This window comes from Mauremys reevesii, linkage group 4 (genome assembly GCF_016161935.1).
Source record: "Mauremys reevesii isolate NIE-2019 linkage group 4, ASM1616193v1, whole genome shotgun sequence".
NCBI classification, from domain to species: Eukaryota; Metazoa; Chordata; order Testudines; family Geoemydidae; genus Mauremys; species Mauremys reevesii.
Genome location: NC_052626.1, coordinates 149,617,972 through 149,642,478, shown reverse-complemented (window position 1 = coordinate 149,642,478; position 24,507 = coordinate 149,617,972). Strand labels below are relative to the sequence as shown.

Here is a 24,507-nt window from a genome sequence, read left to right as displayed (position 1 = left end):
AAAATTGTACTTGGACACTGACCGAGCGAGCTGTGGGGCAGGTAATGGATGGGGGGGGGGGGGGAATACCATCCCTGGGGGCAGAATTGTCCCTTCCAGTCTATCCCCCTTCCAGGGGCCCAATCGGACCCTGCCCCCTCCCCTCTATTCTGCCCACCCTGACAACCCACCTGGGATTTGAATTGCGGGTTTCAAACCCGGGACACCAGTAGCGGCTGGGAGGCGCCTGAGGTACGTCCCGGTCACTCCCCAGAGTCCGGCTCGTGCCCGGCCCCGGCCCCGGCCCCACCAGCGCAGCCGTGCTCCAGTCTATCCCCCATGCTGAGCTCTGAGTTCCCCAGGGCTCCCCTTGTGTACTGGGGACACCCCCCGTCCCCACTAGCACCCCAAGAAATGAGCAAACCCTCTGTGGCCAGCGCCTCATGCCACAGCCCCACTGCACCCTGCTCTAACCCACCAGCCCCTACTCCCCTCCCAGAGCTGGGAGAGACCCCAGGAGTCCGGGCTCCCAGATCCCTGCTCTAATCCACTAGCCCCCACCCCTCCCAGAGCTGGGAGAGAACCCAGGAGTCCGGGCTCCCTGGCATTACTGCTTTCCAGACACTAAACAGTTTCCCCCTCTGCCAGCCCCCCGTTTGAGCAGGGTGGGTGCGAGGGGGCGACTCCCTGGGTGTCCTGGTGTCTCAGTTCTCCAGCAGAGTTTGGCTTTAGCCGCAGCCCAGGAGGAGGGGAGATCGGTCAACCCGAGCCCGGCCTGTCACCAGCTGCATTATGGGAAATGCAAATAATAAAGGGTAAGTGCTCCAGTCCCACCCAATTCAGGTGTAACCTACTCCAGAGCTGGGGCTAGAGCCCATGAATCCTGGCTCCCAGCCCCTCCCCGACTCCCCTCCCCAAGCTGGGATGGAACCCAGGAGTCCTGGCTCCCAGACTCCCCTCCCCAAGCTGGGATGGAACCCAGGAGTCCTGGCACACAGGCCCCCTGCTGTGTGTCTCCAGGCCAATCCCACCCCGCTCCTCGAAGCCACCTCCACAGGGGATGGTGAAGCAACTCCAGGAGGACGTCACCTGCTCCATCTGCCTGGACATCTTGGAGGACCCCGTCTCCATCGAGTGCGGCCACAATTTCTGCCGGGGCTGCCTCGCGGCTCACTGGAGCGGGGTCTCAGCCTGGGGGTCCCAGTGCCCCGAGTGCCGGGCTCCCTGCTCCAGGAACCGGATGATCCCAGACACACGCGTCAAAAACCTGGTGTTGAAAATCAGAGACCTGCCATGCGAAGAGACGCCGACAGCAACAGGGACAGCGAGCCCTGAGGTGGGTGCAGCCATGGCTGGTCCGGAGATGCAGCCACCTCTGGGGCGGGGCAGCTGGGGACCGGTGACAGTTCCTACAGCACAGCACCCCCAGCCCCACGCTGGGGCCCTGGGGTCAGAGGGGAGGCCGACTAACGGGATTCCTGTGTCCCTTTAGCAACCGGTCAGGGCCCTGGGCTGATGAGGAGGGAGCCGGACCTCAGGGCTCAGATCTGCTGAAAAGAAATTAACCCCCCCGAGCAAACAGCCTGTGACGCCACCCAGGGACCCCAGTGTGGGGGTTAGCTGGCTGGAACGGATGGGACACGGGGCCTTTCCCCTCTAGGGGGCACTGGCTTGGATCTGGCCCAGGGTGGGACTGGCTGGTTCAGGGGCTGGGAATGGGGCTCAGGGGCTCTGATCCGGGGCACAGGGGACTCACCGTCTCAGGGGTGGGGTCCCGGCTCTGTCCCTGCAGCAGGGGCCGGGGGCTCAGCCGGAGCCGGGGCACCCGGTGCAGCTGGTGCGTCTGGACAAGGAAGGGGACCTGACCCTGGACGAGGAGGCCCTGAGCCGCTGCCTGGAGCAGGGTGGGGTGGGGGACGCCCCCGTTTGCCTGGTGTCCATCATCGGGGAGCAGCGCCGGGGCAAATCCTTCCTGCTGAACTACCTGATGCGCCGGCTCCGGAGCCCGGTGAGTGGGGACGGGAGCCCCTCCCAGAGCCGGGGAGAGAACCCAGGAGTCCTGGCTCCCAGCCCCTCCCGCTCTAACCACTAGACCCCACTCCCCTCCCAGAGCTGGGGATAGAACCCAGGGGTCCTGGCTCCCGGATCCCCCCCTGTTCTAACCACCAGCCCCCACTCCCCTCCCAGAGCCAGGGATCGAACCCAGGAGTCCTGGCTCCCAGCCCCTCCCGCTCTAACCCCCTAGACCCCACTCCCCTCCAAGAGCCAGGGAGAGAACCCAGGAGTCCTGGCTCCCAGCCCCCTCTGCTCTAACCACTAGACCCCACTCCCCTCCCACAGGGCAGTGCATGGGGATGGGAGCCCTAGGGTGGCTGGTACCCCACCCCTTCCTGTCTCATGCTGTCTGAGCAGTGGTCTGAACTCCTGCCCCCTGCTGGAGGGGCTCAGACCAGCACAGATCTGTGACCTGTGTCCCCCGGCCACGTCGGGTCAGCTGTGCCAGGAGAGTGGGGAGCCGTGTGTCCGTCTGGAGCCTCGTCCGTGTGTCCGTCTGGAGCCTCGTCCGTGTGTCTGTCTGAGCCTGAGGCTGCCTGTCCATCATCTTCCCAGTGCGCCGGTCCCCACGCTACCTGCCTGCTAATAAAATACCCACAGTCCCCCTGCCCCCCTGCACTAATTGCCCCTCCCCCGTGTCTCCCTCCCCCCAGGATGGGAAGGACGGATCCTGGATGGGCCGGGAGGAGGAGTCCCTGGAGGGGTTCGAGTGGCGAGTTGGCACCCGCAGCGTCACCAAGGGGGTGTGGGCCTGGAGTCAGCCCTTCTGGGTCCCCACCGAGCGGGGGAAGGTGAGTGGGAAGAGGAGGAAGGGGGGAAATGGGGTGGGGGGATGAGTGACCCCAGCAGATCTCTCCTTGGGGGAGCAGAGCAGCCAGAGGCTGGGGGGACTCTGTGACCGGGGCCTGGGAGGGGAGGCAGGGAGCACAGTGCCCCCCTGGGGCTGGGTCTCACTCGGTGCTGGGGCATGCAGGGGGCAGATCGGGGAGCTGGCGTGTGACCCCGGCCCGTGGCTCCCCCCCAACCCAGGTGGCCGTGCTGCTGGTCGATACCGAGGGCTCCATGGACATCGCCAGAGACACGGAGACCAGCGTCAAACTCTCCGCCCTCTCCATGCTGCTTGGCTCCTACCAGGTAGGCATCAGGGGGCGCTGTGCTGTGGGGAACGGGGCAGGGCTCAGCAGGGGGCGCTCTCCCCTGGCAGCCAGGGCCGGCCCCGATGCCCCAGGTAGGCACTAGGGGGCGCTGTGCTGTGGGGAACGGGGCAGGGCTCAGCAGGGGCGCTCTCCCCTGCCAGCCAGGGCTGGCCCCGATGCCCCAGGTAGGCACTAGGGGGCGCTGTGCTGCAGGGAGCAGGGCTCAGCAGGGGGCGCTCTCCCCTGGGGGCCAGGGCCGGCCCCGATGCCCCAGTGCGGCACTAGGGGGCGCTGTGCTGCGGGGAGAGGGTCATGCTGGTTTCTGCATCTCACCCTGTCCTCTCTGATTACTTGCAGATCCTGAATGTTTCCAGCCAGATAAAGGACCCTGATCTAGAATATCTGGAGGTGAAGCAGGGAGAGGGCAGGACGTGGTGCTATTCTCATACAGCCTCTCAGGGTTCCCTCCCCACTCTAGGGTACAGATGTGGGGACCCACATGAAAGCCCCCACCCCCCAAGCTTAGTTCTACCAGCTTAGGTTAAAAACTTCCCCAAGGCACAAATCCTTCCTTGTCTTTGGATGGGCATTGCTGCCACCACCCAGTGAGTTAGACAAAGATTCAGGAAAAGGACCACTTGGAGTTCCTGTTCCCCAAAATATCCCCCCAAGCCCCTTCATCCCCCTTCCTGGAGAGGCTGGAGAATCATATACCAACCAAATAGGTTAACAAGGTGAGCACAGACCAGGTCCTTGGGTTTCTAGGACACTTGAAAAAACAGAACTTTATTATTTTATAAAGAAAAAAAGGAAAAGAAACACCTCTGTAGAATCAGGATGGAAGGTAATTTTACAGGGTAATAAGATTCAAACACAGAGGATTTCCCCTCTAGGCAAAACTTTAAAGTTACAAAAAAACAGGAATAAACCTCCCTCTTAGCATAGGGACAATTCACAAGCTAAAACAAAAGACAATCTAACACATTTCCTTGCTATTACTTACAATTTGTAATCTTAGATGCTTAGTTCAGGTCTGGCTTTGGGAGATGTATTTTCCCTGTCCTGATGCCTCGCTGACCCGGAGAGAACACAGAGAGAGAGACAAAACAAAAACCTTCCCCCACAGATTTAAAAGTCTCTTCTCCCCTCATTGGTCCTTTTGGTCAGGTCCCAACCAGGTTATTTGAGCTTCTTAACCCTTTACAGGTAAAGGAGGGATTTTATGCCACCCTTAGCTGTATGTTCAGGACACAGCCCCAATGGGGTCATCTGCCCACTCTACAGCTGGGGAAACTGAGGCCCAGAGAGAATCAGTGACTTGCCTGAGGTCAATGGGGAGTTTGTGGAACAGCCAGAGATAGAACCCAGGGGTCCTGGCTCCCAGCCCCCCCCTGCTCTAACCACTAGACCCCACTCCTCTCCCAGAGCTGGGGATAGAACCCAGGAGTCCTGGGGCTGTATCCAGCAGGGCCCAGCTTCTGTGCTGCTCCAGGGGCTGGAGCTTGCCCCTGCCCGAGCTCCAGGCTTACTGAGAACAGGGGTGTTGCCAGGACTCTGGGAACGTCTCAGTATTTGGCATCTTGGTCTAATCTGTTCCTACCATTGGTGGGCATGGGGGCAAACAGAGCCCCTGGCATGGGGCAGGGGAGAGGGGAACCTCGACTTGCAGTTCTGCTCTTTGGCCCCTAGGTGTCTCTGCACCACAGGGGAAAGCCGTGGGACCCTGGTGCCAGATCCAGACCAAGCTGGAGCTGCAGCTTGTGTGTGTGTGTGTGTGTGTGTGTGTGTGGGGGGGGGGGGGTGTTTGTTGGTAGGATGTCCACCCCCGCATCCACCCCCAGGGCACATGCTGCCTCTCTGCCCCAGAGATCCCAGACTCACCCCCCTGCCCTCTCTGCTCTGCAGATGTTTCTGCACGTGGCCGAAGAGGTGGGAAAGGAATACGGGCTGGAGCCCATCCAGGTGAGACAACATCCCCCCCATCCCCCGCCCTGCCCCAGCCACCCCCTGCCCCACACCCGAGGGGTTCACCCTTCCCCTCCTGACATCGTCCCGTCTCCCCTGCAGCACCTAGACCTGCTGGTGCGGGACTGGAGCAGCTCCACGCTCCTTGGAGGCGACGGTGGGAAGAAGCATCTGAGAGACGTCCGACAGGTGACTGTGGGGAATGGGGCATGGGGTCTTTGCCCCCTGGAGCAGGGGTTGGCAACCTCTCGGAAGTGCTGTGCCAAGTCTCCATTAATTTAAGGTTTCACGTGCCAGTAAAAGGTTTGACATGCCGGACCAGCACGTGGGTGGCAGACAGAACCGCAGACCGGCAGCGGGATGAGCGCTTTGTATGGGGATCCATCCACTGGCCTCTGCCAGCCAGGGTCCTGGCTGCCGGCCCAGTTCAGCCACTGCCGGCCCGGGTTGTGTCCATCCAGGCCGGCAGCAGGCTGAGGGGGGCCACTGGCCAGGACCCCGGCTGGCAGCAGCGTGCCACCAAAAATCAGCCCGTGTGCCGCCTTTGGCACGTGTGCCACAGGTTGCCGACCCCTGCTCTGGGGGGCGCTGGCTCCGATCCGGCCCCATGGCGAGGGCCTGCTGGGTCTGGGGAGCAGGGAAGGGTCCCTGGGTATTTCCCTCTGTTGATGTCTCACTTTGCCGATTCGCCCGGCTCCGGCAGATGCTGGCGGCGACGTTCCCTTGCAAACACCCCAAGGCCCTGGAAGTGCTGAGCAGAAGCAGCAGCCGCTGTTACCTGATGCCCTTCCCTGGCAAGTGGATCATGACTGGAAACCGGGGAAGCCTGAGAGGTAACGGACCCGGGACAGCGGCTCTGAGCCTGGGCAATGGGGCGTCTCCGTCTCTGCCGGGGAACGGGCCGTGGGGGGATGCTCCGGCTCCAGGTTCATTGCCATCTCCCTCCCCTTGGCAGACATGGATGAGGATTTCCGGGACACCCTGAGGGACTATGTCACCGCCCTGGTGGGCTCGGTCGGTCAACACATCTGGAGGGACCGGCACGGGGAGCTGCTCACTGGGACACAGCTCGCTGCCAAGATAAAGGTGGGGATTGGTCTCAGTAGGGGGCGCTGTCCCCTGGCAGTCAGGGCTGGCCCCAATACCCCATGGTGGCACTAGGGGGCGCTGTGCTGTGGGGAGCGGGGTGGGGGGTCTGTAGGGACTCTCCCCTGGCAGTCAGGGCTGCCCCCAATACCCCATGGTGGCACTAGGGGGCGCTGTGCTGCGGGGCGCGGGGTGGGGGGTCTGTAGGGACGCTCTCCCCTGGCAGTCAGGGCTGCCCCCAATACCCTGTGGTGGCACTAGGGGGCGCTGTGCTGCAGGGAGCAGGGTGGGGGGTCTGTAGGGACTCTCCCCTGGCAGTCAGGGCTGCCCCCAATACCCCATGGTGGCACTAGGGGGCGCTGTGCTGCGGGGAGCAGGGTCGGGGCTTAGCCCTTTTTGCTGAATTTTTGTGAATTAAGAATCGGGGTCGTATTTCTATCCTAGCAGAATCCCAGCTTGGATGATTCTGCTGAGCCTTCCTACATCATCCAGGGAAGCTCTTCATTTCCCCTGCCAAACTGATTCCCACTGTTGTCTTATGGCCATTCCCCAGCTGCCCTGCCCCAGAGGTGGATGTTAGATGGGTTGGGATCTGAGCTATGACAGAGAATTCTTTCCTTGGTTCTGGCTGGTGCGTCTTGCCCACATGCTCAGGGTTTAGCTGATTGCCATATTTGGGGTTGGGAAGGAATTCTCCTCCAGGGCAGATTGGCAGAGGCCCTGGAGGTTTTTTGCCTTCCTCTGCAGCATGGGGCACGGGTCACTTGCTGGAGGATTCTGTGCAGCTTGAGGTCTTCAAACCACAATTTGAGGACTTCAATAACTCAGACATAGGTTAGGGGTTTGTTACAGGAGTGGGTGGATGAGATTCTGTGGCCTGCGTTGTGCAGGAGCTCAGACTAGATGATCATAATGGTCCCTTCTGACCTTAAAGTCTATGAGTCTATGAGGTGGCTGCATCTCAGCGCCGGGCGAGCCGTCCCCATGTTCACATTTTCCTAAGCCCTGTGGAGTCTGTATTGTGATTTCTTGTGCTTTCCTTGCAGAAATTCTCTGATCTGATGAAGAAACATCACTGTGGCTTCTCCTCTCCCACTCAGGTACCTTCTCTGCCTGTCTCTGCCTCTGACCTGATCCAGGGATGTGTCCCACCTCCTGAATTCACTTCCGATGCAAAACTGCTTCCTACTTTTGTCGTACTCCTGCTGCTTCGCCCGAAAGGTGGCTGCAGCTCATGTCGGGCAAACCATCCCCATGTGGGGTTGCTGTGAGGCTATTCCCCAGCTGCCTCACCCCAGAAGTGGCTGCATCTCAGCACTGGGTGAGCCATCCCTATGCAGTGTTGCGTGTGGCTGTTTCCAGATGCTCCGACCCAGAAATGGGTGCATCTCAGGAGTGTGTTTGGTTTTTTTCCCCACGCAGCCAAATTTTAGTTACCGGCAAAATATCAAAAGCCGAAATACTTCGATCTGGAAATGCCTCTGTGGTGTCTCATGGGAATAATAGTTTGGCTCGGCATGCTCCCTTTTCTCCCCTTAAATCAGCTCTCTGATGGGACTGCAGCTCCCATGATGCACCACAGAGGCCGGAGATGGTGCATCATGGGAGTCCCTGGCTGTGGGGCATCATGGGGCTTGTAGTTTGGGTGCCTGGCTTCAGGCTGAGCTGCTGAAGTGGCTCATGGGAGTTGTAGTCTCACGCTGGCTAGTGGGTGTTGCTCTGTTACGTGAGGTTGCTGCGGTGGACGCTGCAGCCACTAGGGGGAGATGGGGCCCCATAAACGGTGGCTCACCCCAGCCGTGTCCTCCCCGTGCAGATGGCCATCACCTTCCACAACCAGAGCGTCCTGGACAGGGCCAGCGCAGACCACGCTGTGTTTCTGAAGGAGAAGGTGAGTCTGGGGGTGGGGGGTCTGTGCCCCAGCCAGGGGAACCCCAAGGAACCATCCCAGCGAATGCCACTGGCTGTGGGCTTGGGGGTAGGAGATGGGACCTCGTATCTCTATAGCCACGCTGGGAGCTGGAGATGAGAGGCTCCTGCACTGGGGTTGTGTATGTGCGTGTGGGGGGATAAGTTTGCCCTGTGGCCAGCTGCAGTAGTGGAGGCGTCATGGCCCAGGTGGTTAATGGACTGTCCAGGACTAGGAACTCCTGGATTTTGTCCACTGCAATGCCGCAGAGTCCCCTGGGTGAGCCACGGAGTCTCTCTGGACCTCAGTTTCCCCATCTAGCAAAGGAGGAGAATGACCCTGCATTCGGGGGTTTTAGCCTGTGAGCTTTTTGGGTCAGGAATGGTCTCTCACTAAGTTTGTGTGCCAGGCCCAGTGTGAGGGGGGACCACCATCTCAGGCTGGGTCTGTGCCGCGCCCAGCGCGAGGGGGGACCCCGACCTCAGTCCAGGTCTGTGCCGTGCCTGGCGCGAGGGGGGCCCCCATCTCAGTCCTGGTGTGTGCCATGCTCAGCACGAGGGGGGCCCCTATCTCGGTCGGGTGGGTGGGGTCTGTGCTGCGCTTTCCCTTTCTAATGCTCTTGGCCGCCTCCTCTCCCGGCGGGCGCAGGACAGCAACTCCCGGAACCCGATCGACTGCCTGAAGGTGCGGCCGAGCAAGATGGCGGAGCAGTTCGCGGAGCGGCGCGGGCAGTTGCTGTGGCGGTGCCGGACAGACATGCAGGAGCCGGCGCCGGAGAAAGAGGCCCTGCTGACACAGCTGGAGGAGGAGTTGACACAGGAGGCTGAGACCTTCCTGGAGACCTACAAGAAGCGCTTCAAGATATTTGCCATTTTGGCAGGCGTGGGCACGGGGGTGGTGGTTTTGGGACCGGTGGGCGGAGCTGTCGGTGCCGGGATCGGTGCTGGGATCGCCGCCGCTGTCGTCGCTGCCGAGGCGGCTGTGGCCATTGGGGCGGCGACAGGTGCCGCGGCCGGGATCGTTGTGGGTGGGGGCGTGGGCGGGGGCGTGGGTGGGAACATCGCCCGGAGGGAAGGGCAGAGGGCTGAGGCTGCTGGTGGCGGGAGGGAGGAGTGGGACAGAACTGAGGATTTATCAGACAACACACCCCTGATCTGATCCGTGTCCCTCCCCTTCCCCCAAATCTGGGGCTGACGAATGGGGTAATGGGGCTGCAGCGTGGCCCAGACACGTCCCCCCAGAAGCCACCCCAGAGCAGGGAGCCATCGCCCCCAGATTCTAAGAAGGGATGTTTAGATCCTCTCATCTGACCTGCTGTGCCACCCAGGCTGGAGAACGCCGCCCACTTCCCCCTGCGTTGGGCCCGACATCTCCTGTTGCACTAAACCATCTCCCGGAAAGGCGGCCAGTCTGGCTCGGAAGCCAGAAGAGACGGAGACCCCACCGCTTTCCCACTGGTGAATCACCCGCGCTGTGAAAAATCCGGTGCCTCGTTTCCGATGGGAGTGTGTCTGGCTTTAACTTCCAGCCCTCGGTTCTCGCTCTGCCTTCCTCCAACCTTGCAGGGCCACTCCGGCTGCAACGTGAAATGCTTGGCAATGCCTGGCCGACGGTCCTGTCCCGAGATCACCCGCTGGGGGTGACAATGGGCACCTGGCTGAGTTCCTTCAACGGCAGTCGTGTGGTCTGGTCCTGGGGGACAGATCTCCAGCTGCCCCTCTGAGTGGGAAGGTGGATCCAGGGGAGAGGTCACAGGAAGACGTGGGTTTCTTGCTCTACCGTGGGCTTCCTCTGTGACCTTGGCCAAGTCCCTTAGTTGCTTCGCGCCTCAGTTTCCCATCTGTCTAATGAGGGTAATAATGCATTGGAAGATGGTGAGGAGTTTGAGCTCCACTGAGAGAAAGTGCTACCCAGGAAACGGGCATCGTTATTTATTCGGCGGGAGGGCTATAAAACCATCCGAAGCTAAAGGGAAATTGGTTCCACACCCATGGACGCACGTCGAGCAGGGGACACCCTTTGGCCATCTCCACAGGAAGGCTCAGCTCCCACTCTTCAGCGCTGGTGAAAGGCCAGGACTTGGGCATGGGGATTTCCAAGCAATGAGACCTCGGGCTGGCGGGATTCTCCAGTTGTTCCACGCCAGCCTCCGCAGGCGCCTACGATCCGATAGACCCCTCTAGAGGTACGGGGTCAGCTCCATCCTGGCCTGGCCGCGGTGTGTCGGGAGCGCCCCTTCCCCTCACAGATTCCAGGCCTGGGTAACACAGGCATGACCCTGCCCTGAACTAATTCCTGCTTGAACTAGAGCGACATGTTAGAGAAACTTCCCATCTCGATTTAAAAATGGCCAGTGATGGAGAATCTGCCACAACCCTTGGGGAATTGTTCCAGTTGTTCTCACTATTAAAAATGTCCACCTTACTTCCAGTCTGAGTTTTGTCTAGCTTCAACGTCCAGCCATTGGCGCATGTTAGACCTTTCTGTGCTAGACTGACGGATCCATTATCAAATACTTGTTTCCTAGGTGGATACTTATTGCCTGGGATCCAGTCACCCCTTAACCTGCTCTTTGTTGAGTCCTATCTTCCGAAGAACTCGTTGGAAATTTAATATCAGGGCTGCAGGTTTTCAGAGGCTGCACCTTGGTACATAGCAAGAGAAAGCAGAACTCCCTTGGTCTGCAAAGTTGTTCTGCTGGAAGCGTGGCCAGTCAACAGGTCTTGGGCGCAGGATAGGCTCAGAGCAGTGGAGGCATTTACACAATTTCCTTTGTGCCCAACAGGCGGAAAGGTATTTGGGGTACTGTGTCAGGGGGTCAATGCACAGATGAGTGTGTGCGTGTGTCGAAGCACCTGTAAATGACGGCCGTGGCGAGTGCTAAAGAGTAATCGCCCAGATTTAAGTAACTGTGAAGTGTGATCCATCCAACCTTGAACGGTGAGTTCCTGGTTTTGGGACAAGTCTCCACAGAAACGTCAGCTCTAATTTGGTTAGGGGAAGATACGGGTGCTGCTTATCGGAAGTGCTTTGTTAACATTTGTATTCCTGTGTTTGGCGGGAAACACAGAAGGGGAAACAGATTAGTCACTATATAGAACTGGTCCATTGAAACAGGAATTTCAGTAGATTCCTGAGGGCACGATTTGGAGGTAAAAGAAAATTTGGCTTCAATCCTAACCGATCCAGCCAGCGGAGCTGATTAAGGCCTAAGCGGGGTTTATAACGAAAGGGGCGACCTCCTCTTTACATTCCCTCTTTTCCCATGTCAGGATTGAGTCTCGCTGCTTTCGTTTGATGGAAATGTGGGCAGGGGCGGCTCTAGAAATTAGGCTGCCCCAGGCAGCGCGGTGTGCTGCGCCGCCCTTCCTTGATCCCGCGGCGGGTCCCCTCTTCCCGCGGCTCCGGTTGAGCTCCCGCGGCAGGTCCACCGGAGCCCCGGGACAAGCGGACCTGCCGCAGGCATGACTGCGGGAGCTCCACCGGAGCCGCGGGAACAGCGAACCTCCCGCGGGCACGGCTGCGGACGGTTCGCGGGTCCGGCGGCTCCGCTTGAGCTGCCGCAGTCATGCCTGCGGGAGGTCCAGCCGAGCCGCGGGACGAGCGCCCCCTCCGCAGTCATGCCTGCGGCAGGTCCGGTCGTCCGCGGCTCCGGTGGACCTCCCGCAGGCATAACTGCGGCAGGTCCACCGGCCCAGCCTGCCGCCCCCTAGATTTGGCCGCCCTAGGCAACAGCTTGCTTTGCTGGTGCCTAGAGCCGCCCCTGAATGTGGGGCTGGATGGGACCCTGAGACGTCCTCAAGCCCAGACCTCGGCGCTGAGGCAGGACCAAGTAACCCCAGACCAGCCCTGATGGGGTTTGTCCCCCTGCTCTTAAAAGCCTCCAGTGCCGGAGATTCCACAACCCCCCTCGGTCACCGAGTGCAGGGCTTGGCTGGCGTTAGGGCTACACACTTTTTATGACGTCCCACCCCCGACTCCTGCCCCACCTGTGCTGGAAGCAACGAGAGCGCTGGGGGGACAGAGACGTGAATGGGGGAGACTGGTCCCAGGCTTCGAGGGGAAGCCGGCGGGTTAAGGATTATTACCCACCTGTAACCTCCTGCGGGGTGAGAAAAACTGCTTGACCTAATGCTGGTTGGTCTAATAAAGGTTAAGATTTAAAGTCTGAGCTTATCTTTTATTTTCTTTGGTAACGATCCCTGACGTTTTGTGCCTGCCACATACAATCACCGACATCTCCCTTTCCGCAGTTAATAAACCTGTTTTATATTTTACCTAAACCAGTGAGTTTTGGTTGAAGTGCCGGGAACTCTCAGCTCAGGTTACAAAGGCTGGTTTGTCTCCTCTCCACAGCGAGGGAGGGGCAGACTGGGTAATAAACTTACACTGGTCGGGCTGCTGAGCTGGTCCAGCTCCGGGGTGCACGGCTGGGGGTTTGGGAGGTTTGCTGACGCCTTTCTCTGTGCGATTCATGAGTGGCCTTGGGTAAATCCTTCCCCGGCTAATCCCCGATACCCCAGTGCTGAGGGGAGATGCCCTGCACCAGAGTCCAGGGAATGTGCCCAGGCTCAGCCCATGTGCCAAACTTAGTGGATTTTTGGCTGGCCCTGGCCCAAAAGAAAGGGGGGAGGATTGAAGAGAAAGTACCAATGGGGAGAGGCCAATGCTCCCAGTCAGCCTGATTGACAGGGCAGGCCGGCCAATGAGGGAGTCAGGAGCCCAGAGGCCCGTTCTCTGTGTGAGCTGGAGCTGCCGGAGCCAGAAGGGGGCAGAGCTAAGGGGAAAGCAGCAGCCTGAGCTGGGGCCGGGCAGAGCCAGGAGCTGGGACAGCGCAGACCAGGGATACGGGGCCGACCTGTGGGAGGAGCCACGGGGCCAGAGTCGGGATACCGGACGCTGGCTGTGCCCCATGTAACGCTGCAGCTGAGCCTGGGGAGCGGCTGGGGAGAGCGGGGGTGGGGGGGCTGGGCAGAGGGCCCAGTGCAGGGAGACGTCGCCTGACGAGAGGCCTCGCTGGCCATACTCAGAGGACATGAGCCCACCAGGAGGACCAATACTGGGGGGAGGGGTCCTGCCCCCCCAGAGCCTGAGGGCTTAGGCGCCGAATTTCTCATCTGCCAAGGGGTGCCCCACCCCCACCCCTGCCCCACCCCTGCCCCCAATGTCCCCGCCCTGCCCCTTCCCACCCCTGCCCCGCCCCTTCGTCCCACCCCCTCCCCTGCGCACGCTGGGCCCTCGCTCCTCCCCCCTCCCCCAGCACCTCCTAACGCCGGGAAACAGCTGGTCGGTGGCAGGCAGGAGGCGCTGGGAGGCAGGGGCAGGGGCTGATCGGTGGGGCCCACTGACAGGCAGGACGCGCTGGGGGGAGGCAGAGGTGTTGTTAGGGGGGCTGCCGGCAGGGGCTGAGCACCCAGCATTTTCCCCCCTGGCTGCTCCAGCCCCGGCGCTCCCACGGAGCCAGCGCCTGAGGCGTGTGGGCACCGCCAGAGCGAGTGTCTGACCCGTGGTGTCACCGCAGCGCAGCCAGGGCCGGGGCAGGCGGCTGGGACGTGTGAGGAGCCGCCTGTGACTTTCCTTACAGCCCCAGAGATGGTTGTTTCTAGTTGCCCTGGGCCCTTCGGGTGGGGCCCCCTGTTCCTTTAACTTTTCCCGCTTCCCCCTTATTTTCCTCACCCTGGCGGCTGGTCTGAACTCACTGCAGAGGCCAGTGGGTCGGGGAAGCGGCCGGCGCAGAGCGAGCGCCCCGGGGTGGGGACGCCCTGGTCCCTCTCCTGTGCGACCCACGGCCAGACTGGGGCGAACCCGGGGCCCAGACTCGTCAGGGTGAGGAGGGGAGTCCACGTGGGGAGTCCTGCAGGGCAGGGAGGCCTCTGGGTAAAGGGAACTGGAGCGAGGACTCGGCTCCGTTCACTGTCCAGAGCTACTGGGGCCCTGCAGAACCAGCCGGCTCCAGGGAGCCGCCCCGAGAGCCCAGCCGGGCTCAGGTTACGGAACTAGAGAGTGAAAGTGGGACTGAGCAGGGAGCGGCCAGCCGGGCTCTGTGCAGAGACAGACCCGCAGAGAGCCAGGGAGGCAGAGGGGGAAACCTAGAGACAAACGGAGAATAAACCACAGGGTCTGCGCTGGAGTCTGCTCACCTGGTGAGCTACAGGGGAAGAGCTGTGGGAAGAGGGAGCCCAGGGCTGGGCTGGCAGGGGCTGCGGGTCGGGAGTGAGGGGCACCAGCAGAGCTCTGGGGGGGGGCAGGGCTGGGCTGGGGCTAGCAGGGGCTGTGGGTCAGACATCGGGGCACTGGCACGGTTTTCTCTGGCCAGATGCACTTTGTTCAGGAGCCCCAGTGCCCTGTAAGCGGGGGGCGGGGGCAGATTCAGGATGCCCAACGCGGCCCCCCTCTAATAAAAACAGGAGTAACTGCAGCTGGCGTTTCTGAGGCCCCTTGGCTGGCTCGGACAGTCTCACCCCACGGCTGACCCCATGTCCTGGGTGGGTGGGGGTCGGGTGCTTCTACCGGGCTGAGCTGGCCCCCCAGGAATCCCCAAACCCCAGGAGCAGAGAGACACTTGCCAGCCCTGCCCAAAAATGGGAGTGGCCCAGCGCACAGCAACCGACTGGAAACTTACCCAGCAAAGTGGTGAAAACTAACAATGGAACCCAGGAGTCCTGGCTCCAGGGCTGCCCAGGGAAGGCGGAGGCAAGTGGGGCAATTTGCCCCAGGCCCTGGGCCCAGCAGGGGCCCCCCCATGAGAGTTTTTCGGGGCCCCTGGAGCAGGGTCCTTCACTCACTCCGGGGGCCCCGGAAAATTCACAGGGCCTGGGCCCCGGATCTTCTTCCCCGCCTGCCAAATTACCGCCAAAGCAGGGCCCCCCCTGCCGCCGAAGACCCCAGGCCCCCGGAATCCTCTGGGCGGCCCTGCCTGGCTCCCAGCCCCCTGCCTAACCACTAGACCTCACTCCCCTCCCAGAGCTAGGAACAGAACCCAGGAAGCCTGGCTCCCAGCCCCCCTGCTCTAGCATCTTGGGATGGAGCGACTCTGGGAGGACATCACCTGCTCCATCTGCCTGGATGTCTTGAACGACCCCGTCTCCATCGAGTGCGGCCACAACTTCTGCTGGGGCTGCCTCGCGGCTCACTGGAGCCAGGTCTCAGCCCAGGGCTACCAGTGCCCCGAGTGCCGGGATCCCTGCTCCAGGGGCAGGATGATCCCAGACAAACATGTCAAAAACCTGGTGGAGAAAAATCACTGAGCACCTGCAGGAAGAGACGGAGACGATGAGACCACAAAGGGGGGAAAAGACCTTTTTCCTGTCGGGGATGCTGGGTCCAATCCAGCCCCAGGGCAGGGACTGGCTGGCTCAGGGGATCAGGGAATGGGACAAGGGGCCTTTCCTCTTTAGAGGGCGCCAGCCCTGATCTGGGCCCAGGCTGGGGACTGGCTGGCTCAGAAGGGTGGGGAATAGGGCACGGATTCAGACTTGCAGGCCAGAAGGGACCATCATGATCATCTAGTCTGACGTCCTGCAAATCGCAGGGCACAGAACCTCCCCCACCCATTCCTGTAATAGACCCCGAACCTCTGGCTGAGTGACTGACACCCTCACATCATGGTTTAATGACTTCAGGTTACAGATACTCCACCATTGACACTAGTTCGAACCAGCAAGCGACCCGTGCCCCATGCTGCAGAGGAAGGCGAAACCCCCCCAGTGTCTCTGCCAATCTGACCTGCAGGGAAATTCCTTCCCAATCCCATATATGACAATCAGTTAGACCCTCAGCATGTGGGTGAGACCCACCAGCCAGAGCCCTAGGAAAGAATTCTCTGTAGTAGCTCAGAGCCCTCCCCATCTAGTGTCCCATCTCCGGACGTTGGGGATAGTTGCTGCTAGCCGTGGCAGATCGGCTACATGCCGTGGTTGGCAGTCCCATCATCCCATCCCATCCAAAACTTATCAAGCTCAGTCTTGAAGCCTTCAGAGCTGGGTGGCTGGAGGGCGGCGGCTGCTGGCTGGGAGCCCAGCTCTGAAGGCAGAGCCACCGCCAGCAGCAGCGCAGAAGGAAGGATGGCAGGTGTGGTATTGCCACTCCTACTTCTGTGCTGCTGCTGGCAGGGCGCAGCCTTCAGTGATGGGCTCCCGGCCACCAGCCGCCACCCTCCAGCTGCCCAGCTCTGAAGGCAGCGCAGAATTAAGGGCGCAATACTGTGACCCTCCTAAAAAAAAACAAACTTTGTGAGCTCCCCCCACACAATTCCCTTTTGGGTCATGTAGACGGGCCGGACTCACCCCTGCGGCACCTCCTGCTGGTGATTCCTGGGAATTAGCTCGGTTTCCAGCCCCACAGCGCCCCCTGCAGGCCAGTGATCCACCTTAGAGACTAACAAATTTATTTTAGCATGAGCTTTCGTGAAAAGGTGGAAGTATGCATGTTTTCATGTTCTCTGTATGTATAAATATCTCCTGTCTGTGTGTTCCATTCTATGCAGCCGAAGAAGTGAGCTGTGGCTTACGAAAGCTCATGCTAAAATAAATGTGTTAGTCTCTAAGGTGCCACAAGGACTCCTGTTCTTTTTGCGGATACAGACTAACACGGCTGCTACTCTGAAACCAGTGATCCACCTGTTCTCTGGCCCCAAGTCCCTCCCTGGACCCCGGTGCCCTTTCACATGGGGTGCTGCCCCCTGGCAGTAACCCCCTTTCTCTCAGGGTCTCCCCTCCCTAGGGAACCCCCACCCACTATCCCCACCTTGCCTCAGTGTAGGGCTACTGCCAGTCATTGTCTAGCCCCACGCCCTGGGGCAGACTGCAGGATCAGCCACTCAGCACCGGCAAGGAGGGTCTGGACCTGCTGCCTTGGCCTACCCCTGGGCTGCCCTCCGCAACCCCCAGTAACTGTTGGCCTTATGCTAGGCCGCAGCCTGGGGCTTTCCAGGCTGGAGCTCCCCGGCTCCTCTGCCTTTCCCCAGCCCTGCTCCACTCAGGTACCCTGTGTCCAGCCCCCTGGAGCCAGGCCCTTCTCCCTCTACAGACAGAGAGAGACTGATCCTTCCGGCTTCCCTGGCCTTCTTATAAGGCCCTGTCGCTCAGTTTGGGGCATGGCCCCAGCTGCAGCCACTTCCCCCAATCAGCCCAGCCTAAAGGCTGCTTTCTCCAGCCACAGCCCCCTCCCAGGACTGGTTTTAACCCTTCAGGGCAGGAGCAGGGGTCCACCCTGCTACAGGTCAGGACCCCCAATTTGAGAAATGCTGTTTTCCCCATGAAATCTGTGTAGTTTCGGGTAAAAGCACACACAAGATCAGATTACACAGGGGGGAGACCAGATTTCACGATCCGTGACATGTTTTTTGTGGCTGTGAATTTGGTAAGACCCAAGATATGACAAATCTCATGTGCCAGTTTCTTTAATATTCATGGATGGAGATGATCCAGGCCCCCCATTTTGGCCCCATTAAGCTGTTTGAATCTGGCTTCCATTTCAGCCAATTCAGGGACAAATTCTACTCCCGTATTCTTGTTCTCAGTAGCCACAAGCTTCTCATTACGCTTATTACAATCTGAGGCCATGTTATACCTTTAGGTGCTGGCCCATGCAGCCTGTATCTTTTATCTCCACCCCACCCTCAGCGCTTCGCCGTCCCACTTCTTCTTTCCTTCTTTCCTTTTTCTTTATAAGGCTCAAGAACCTTTTCTTGTTGATTTTAATTTTTTTGCAAGTTCAAATTCTGCTTGGGCTTTGGCAGTTCTCACTTTATCTCTACACGGAATCACCTCTTTGAGATCCTGGTTCATCCGGTTTGGTCAGCAACCCTTCCCTACGGGCTTCTTCCTGGATGCAGACTCCAGAGAGTTCCTGCATCTTTGACAAGCCTCCTCCACATCCAGATCCTTCAGCTTTGCAGGCCAGGTCACTTCCCTACTGTGACGGTGCTGCCCGTGGGAGCCAGCTGAGGTCACTCAATGAGGGTGAATTGCAACCAGAACAAGGCAGACAAACCCCAGAAGCTGGGGGTTATTCCAATACTTAGATTTACCAACCAGCACAGAACAGCTTCTCTAGTATCTCACTGGTTACTCAGAAGTTCAAACACCGCAATTCCCTTAAAGTGCCCAGCCTCAGGCCTCTGTCCAGACACACACTTCAATATGACGATGATTCCTGAAAATCGTCTCTCATCATATAAAGAAAAGGTTCTTCCAATCCCAAAGGATCAGCCACATACCCAGGTCCAATTATAACTTAGATCTTACCCAAAATACACGCTACAGCCAATTCTTATTAACTAAGCTAAAATTTATTAAATAAGAAAAGAGCGAGAGTGTTGGTTAAAAGATCAATCTACAGACAGACTTGAATTCAATTCTTGAGGTTCAGATACACAGCAGAGATGAGCTTGTAGTTGCCAAAAGTCCTTTTAGGAATAGTCCAGAGGTTATAATCCAATGTCCATATTCAGGGTGGCTCCAGTCAGTGACTGGGGATCTCAATCCTTGTGGCTTAAGGTTTCCCCCTCTTGAAACCCAAAGCAGATCTGAGATGAAGCAGGATCGTGTCTCAGGTTCTTATACATTTCCAGCAGCCTTTCCACTTGAGAAAACAATAGGCTGAACTCTCCTTCCAAACAATCCTGGCAATTAGCACAGGGTAATTTATCCATTAAACAGTTCAGATACAGGTTACCACAACCTTCAAAGAGACAGAGACACTAATACTATTTCACTCAAGTATCATCATAAATGTTAATATTCCTTTTTTGATCTTTGAATTAAAGTTATAGCGATAGACATGACTTGTTTGCTGACATCGCAAGCCCTGAGCAAACATCTCCCCTTGAGATCTCTAACAATGCCGGCTGCATTTCAAAGCTCTGTTCATTTACAGATCTACCCAACCAGTCCTGAAGGTTCACCCATGGGTCAGGTCAGTTGGTGAGGTGAGTTGATTAACTCTTTCTGGCCCTGTCACCTTTCAGCGAGATATTATATTACACTCATAATGTCACACCTACCTAATTCCCTTCATTTTTTCCAGTTTGCCCGTTTGAAATCCAGGACCCCCAGCTGCCGACCTGTTTTGGTTTATCCTTCCATTCAGTTAAACTGAATTAGCTCATGGTCACTCCAACCAAGGCTGCTCTCTCCAGCCAGTTCTTCAGTGCAGCCCTCGCTACTCACCAAGGCTAAATCTAAACTGGCATCACCTCTTCTTGCTTTGGTCACTGATGAAAAAATCTCTCAGCTGTGTCACCTCCAGGATTATCTGAGCCCTGCCATGATGAGCAGCACTTCTCCAATCTCTGTCCAGAAAATTAAAGTCTCCCATGGTCACACAATTCCCAGTGATAGTTATTTCATTCAGACTATGAAAGGGGTCTCTATCCATATTCAAACTGGATCATGAGGGTCTGTAGCAGACCCCAGACACTCTCCCAGCGGTGCCTCTGGTACCTTTCTTCCCCACAGTGATTTTGACCCAAACAGATTCTGTTTTACCCATTTCATCCCTTCTCATTTCTTCCCACTCCACCTCGTCATGAACACACAATGCTGCTCCGCCACCTCTGCCTTCTTTCTTTCTTTCCTGTACCCCGGTCATGGCTGGTTTCCCGTCCCACACCCATAGTTCTGGCTCCTTCCCTTTTGTTACCCGGCTCCTGGCGTTGCTGAGCAGACACCTCACTGCTTCCGCTTGGCTTTGCTCAGATTTCACACCCAGTTACATGCAGTCGTTTTACCGCTGGTATCGGCTGCCTGACTCTCAGTGTTGGTGCCCGTGGCACTATTGTTCCTCTTGTCCACTCTCCTGCCCTCTGTCCTTCCTTTCTCCCCGGCTGCGCCCTCTCCCACGTGATTTACCCCCCGCTCAGTGTGAGAATCAGGCCTGGAGATTCCAAGAGCAGCTCCCAGGGTTCCTAGTTTAAATCCATTTTCATCAGCTGTGCCAACCTCCATCCCAGAAGTCTGTCTCCCTCCCCACGCAGGTGGTGTCCCTCCCATGAGAACAGTGCTCTGTCCGTGAGCGCCTCCCAGTGGTCGAACATCCCCAAGCCCCCCTCAGCCCCACTGCCTGAGCCACCTGTTTATTATCACCATCGTGTCTCGCCTTCACTCTCCTCCTCTGGGACAGGGAGAATCCCACTGAAGATCCCCTGAGCCTCCATTTCTTTAAACATCTCCCCCAGCCTGGCGCAGTCTCTCTCCATGTGTCCCAATAAGGATCTAGGGGCCTTTCCCCTCCAGGGAGCGCTGCCTCTGATCCAGCCCCAGGGCAGGGGACTGGCTGGCTCAGGGGTTGGGTCCCAGCTCTGACCCTGCTCTCTCCCCGCAGCAGGGGCCGGGGACTCCGCCGGAGATGGGGCACCCGGTGCAGCTGGTGCATCTAGACGAGGAAGAGAACCTGATCCTGGACGAGGAGGCCCTGAGCCGCTGCCTGGAGCAGGGTGGGGTGGGGGACGCCCCCGTCTGCCTGGTGTCCATCATCGGGGTGAAGCGCCGGGGAAAATCCTTCCTGCTGAACTACCTGCTGCGCCGGCTCCGGAGCCCGGTGAGTGTGAACGGGGGCAGGAGTGAGCTGGGGTGTGAGCGGCCCCATCCTGCCCCCTGCTGGGGGGTCAGAGCTGCACACATGTCTGTGAGCACACACACCCCATCGCATGTCTGTCAGCCTGTCTGCCTGTCACACTGTCTGATAATATTGTCTGTCCGTCTGTCTGTCTGAACCCGAGCACGTCTGTCTTTCTGGCTGTGTGTCTGTCTGGAATGCAGCGTGTCTGTGTCTCTCTGGTTATCTGTCAGAAACTGAGCACACCCATCACCACATGTTCCTCCCCGCCCCACCCTAGTACAATTACCCCCCAGCCCCCTCCCAGAGCTTACAGTCTGGAGGTGGGGGGGGACCAGTCACTCTTCTCCTCCCCCTGCATTGACCCCGTCCCTCCATGTTCCTGTCCGGCAGGACGCGAGGGATGGGTCATGGATGGGCCGGGAGGACGAGCCCCTGGAGGGGTTTGAGTGGCGCGCGGACGAGGAGCGAGTTACCAAAGGGGTGTGGGCCTGGAGCCAGCCCTTCTGGGTCCCCACCAAGGGGGAGAAGGTGAGTGGGGGCATTGGGGGTGCAGAGGGAGGGGGAAGGAGACATGGGGCACTGGGGGAAGGGGGAACAGGGTGGAGGGCTGGGAACAGAGCGAATTGGGAAATGGGGAAGGATGGAGATGTGGGGAAGGGGGCCCCAGGGGAACCTGATGGAGACATAACGGGGGGAATGGGGAAGAGCGAGAGGAGGGAGCTAACACTGGGGCAGGCGAGAATGAGCTGCCAGGTGCCAGGAGGGCTGGGCGGGGGGCAGCTCCGGGGGCAGAGGGGCCGTGGGTGGCTGGACGAAGCCGGGAGCTGACCTGGGGCTCTCACTCTTGGCCCCCAGGTGGCCGTGCTGCTGGTCGACACCGAGGGCTCCATGGACCTTGAAAGGAACAAGGAGACGAGCGTCAAACTCTCCGCCATGTCCATGCTGCTCAGCTCCTACCAGGTTGGGGGCTCAGCAGGGGGCGCTGTGCTGCAGAGCACAGTTTGGGGGCTCAGCAGGGGACATTTCCCCTGCCAGCCAGGGCTGGCCCCGATGCCCCGTGCGGCACTAGGGGGCGCTGTGCTGCAGGGAGCAGGGTGAAGGCTCAGCAGGGGGCGCTCTCCCCCGGGGGTCAGGACTGGCCCCGATGCCCCGTGCGGCACTAGGGGGCGCTGTGCTGCAGGGAGTGGGGCAGGGCTCAGCAGGGGGCGCTCTCCCCTGGGGGTCAGGGCTGTCCCCGATGCCCCATGCGGCACTAGGAGGCGCTGTGCTCGGGGCGGGTGACGTGGCTGGAAAGTGGCCTGGGGCGGCCGTCACTGCATGTTGCTGTAGCTCTGTCTTCTCCTGACTATCTGCAGATACTGAATATTTCGAATGAGGTGAAGGACCCGGATCTCGAGTACCTGGAGGTGAGGCCGGGCAGCGCGACACAGAACGTGGCCAGGCCAGGTTCTCCCGTTAGCCCCACAGGGTTATTATCCCTCCCCATGGGTCCTGTGGGGAAACTGAGGCCCAGATAAAGAAACCGACTCTCCCACAGTCACGTGGGCCTCTGGACTCAGCACTGTCACTGCACGGCCCAGCCTGGCTCTCTGCTCCCAGGTGTCTGGCATTGGCTACAGGGTCAAGGTTAGGACCCTCCCTCCCCTCCAGCCCAGCTCCACCATCAGTGGAAAGCTGCTGGGCCTGGGCCTGGGGAGGTCGCTCTGCCCCTCGTGCTGTTCTGCTCTCCAGGCTCCGACCCAGCCCCAGCCCCGCTGGGTGGAGCCTCTGTCAGTCTCACCCTTAGTGACGTCGCTGCCGCCTGCGGCATATGGCGTGTCCTGCCCCTGCACTGCACCCCGGGGGGGGGGGGGGGATTCTCTGTGCAGGGGAGGGGTTGGCTCGGGAAGGGTTTTTATCTGTGCACACTGCCCTGGCTCCAGGGGCTGGCAGGAACCTGGTTAACGTGGAGATACAGCAGCCCAGGGAGAGCTCGAGTAATCGCCACGTGGCTGAGATCGTTCGAGGCGGGAGCAGAGACATGGTGTCAGCGCCGGGCCTGTGCAAACGGTGCTGGTGGCGTCTGTCAGCCTGAGGCAATGGTGGTTTTGGGGGTGGGAGGGTACGTCTCAGGAACCCCTCAGGGAAATGACCTCACATTGGGCTCACTGACCCACCCCCACCTCCACAGAGCGCCCCGGAGTGAAGGGGGGAACCCTGGAACAAGACTTGCTCCTCTGTGGGGCATAGGATCTGGAGGATCCTTGTGTCCCATGGCCTCCCCACCACCCTCCTGGCCGGGTGACTCCCACTTCTCTTTCCACCCCGTGGAAAATATCTGCCGCTCTCTCCAGCTCTGTTTTGCACTCGCTGGACCTCGCTCTCTGCGATAGGTGGAGGGAGCGGCTCAGATGGGGATTGGGGGGGGCGATCAGGCCCCTTTCTGTTCACCTGCAGGATGACCCCCCAGTGTAAGTGCCTCCCATGCCCCAGACTCATCCCCCACCCCCGTTCTCTTTGCTCTGCAGATGTTTGTACATGTGGCCGAAGAGGTGGGAAAAGAGTACGGACTGGAGCCCATTCAGGTGAGACGGCTTCCCCCCCAATCACCCGCCCTGCTGCGTGTATCCCCACACTGCACCCCTCCCCTGTGTGCATTGTGATAGGGACGTTATGTGTAACTCCCTTGCTGCGGCTGCCAATACTTAGTAACACAGCACCACCCCATATTCACCGTGTGGGGGCCTCCGTCATGGCGCTGGCCAAGATCCATGAGAACAGTGACCTGCCTTTGTACACAGACCTCTTCAGCCACCCACCAGCTCCCCTGTCTTCTAGACGCCCGTTAGGGTCAGTTATGCAGGATGGGTGGGATCAGCTCAGTGCAATGAGTGGTCAGCGATGACTGTCATTAATCACTGACCCAACCATTGGTCCACCACTTTGTGAGCTGCCCAGGCACCTGAGCTGGTTCCTAATAGGACAGGGCAATTGTGTGGCCAATCTCTTCAGATGGGGTTTCTCTGATGACCAGGGATTTAGCTGTGGCCAACTTCAGACTATGTCGCATATTCTAGACGAGCGCCCACTGGCTTACTTCCAGGGTGGGCTACTGGCTCCCCACCTGGCTGATGACGATGCTATCAAATGGTTGGGTACTGAAGATCCCTCCCCCACTTCAGAGCATGTGTCTGCCCCATGCACTCCCTCCACATTCCCTAGGGGTTGAGGTTTTCCCTCCAGACATCAACGTTCTCCCCAACCCAGCATCCCCCCCCGCACCAGAGACCCTCACTCCCCTCCTGTCTCCCCTGCAGCACCTAGACCTGCTGATGCGGGACTGGAGCAACTCCCAGGTCTTTGGAGCCGAGGGTGGTGAGCAGCATCTGAGACACGTCAGACAGGTGACTGGGAATCAGAGAAGGAGGAATGGGACATGGGGCCTTTCCCCTCTAAGGGATGATGGGCTCCAGTGTTTCAAGCTGTGGGAGGTGAGACCCCAGGAGATTGTGTGATGGGTTTTGGGGGGGTCACACGTGCAGGGCTGGAGTTCGGGTGTGGCAAGCAGAATATTTTTTCAGGGCCCCGCACCATAGGGGACCCTGCAAAGCTAAATTACATGCTTCAGCCCTGGATGTCTGGGACTCAGGCATCGGCTTCAGCCCACAGTGGCTGGAGCTGAAGTCCCAGCTTAAGGTGGGAGTCACAATTTTTTTCAAGTACAGGGGCCCAAATTGTCTTTTAAAGCCTGTAAGAGTCCGGTGCGGGGGCTCGGCCCTCTCAGGTGCAGCCGGGAGCCAGGCCGCCTCACTACACGGCCTAAGTCAGTGATCAGTC

At 59.3% G+C, this 24,507-nt stretch overlaps 1 protein-coding gene across 1 annotated transcript in view; it reads left to right on the top strand.

Moving 5' to 3' along the window:
* The first annotated feature begins 514 nt into the window (after positions 1 to 514).
* The window catches only part of LOC120404124 (RING finger protein 112-like), a 32,706-nt gene continuing 8,713 nt past the window's right edge, over positions 515 to 24,507 (top strand). The window contains exons 1-11 of the mRNA XM_039536123.1: positions 515 to 794; positions 1,000 to 1,315; positions 1,772 to 1,987; positions 2,688 to 2,825; positions 3,064 to 3,168; positions 3,528 to 3,578; positions 5,076 to 5,132; positions 5,238 to 5,324; positions 5,839 to 5,968; positions 6,091 to 6,221; positions 7,268 to 7,321. Coding sequence (XP_039392057.1) covers positions 772 to 794; positions 1,000 to 1,315; positions 1,772 to 1,987; positions 2,688 to 2,825; positions 3,064 to 3,168; positions 3,528 to 3,578; positions 5,076 to 5,132; positions 5,238 to 5,324; positions 5,839 to 5,968; positions 6,091 to 6,221; positions 7,268 to 7,321 — 1,308 coding nt within the window. The 5' untranslated portion in view covers positions 515 to 771. The remainder of the gene's footprint in view (positions 795 to 999; positions 1,316 to 1,771; positions 1,988 to 2,687; positions 2,826 to 3,063; positions 3,169 to 3,527; positions 3,579 to 5,075; positions 5,133 to 5,237; positions 5,325 to 5,838; positions 5,969 to 6,090; positions 6,222 to 7,267; positions 7,322 to 24,507) is intronic.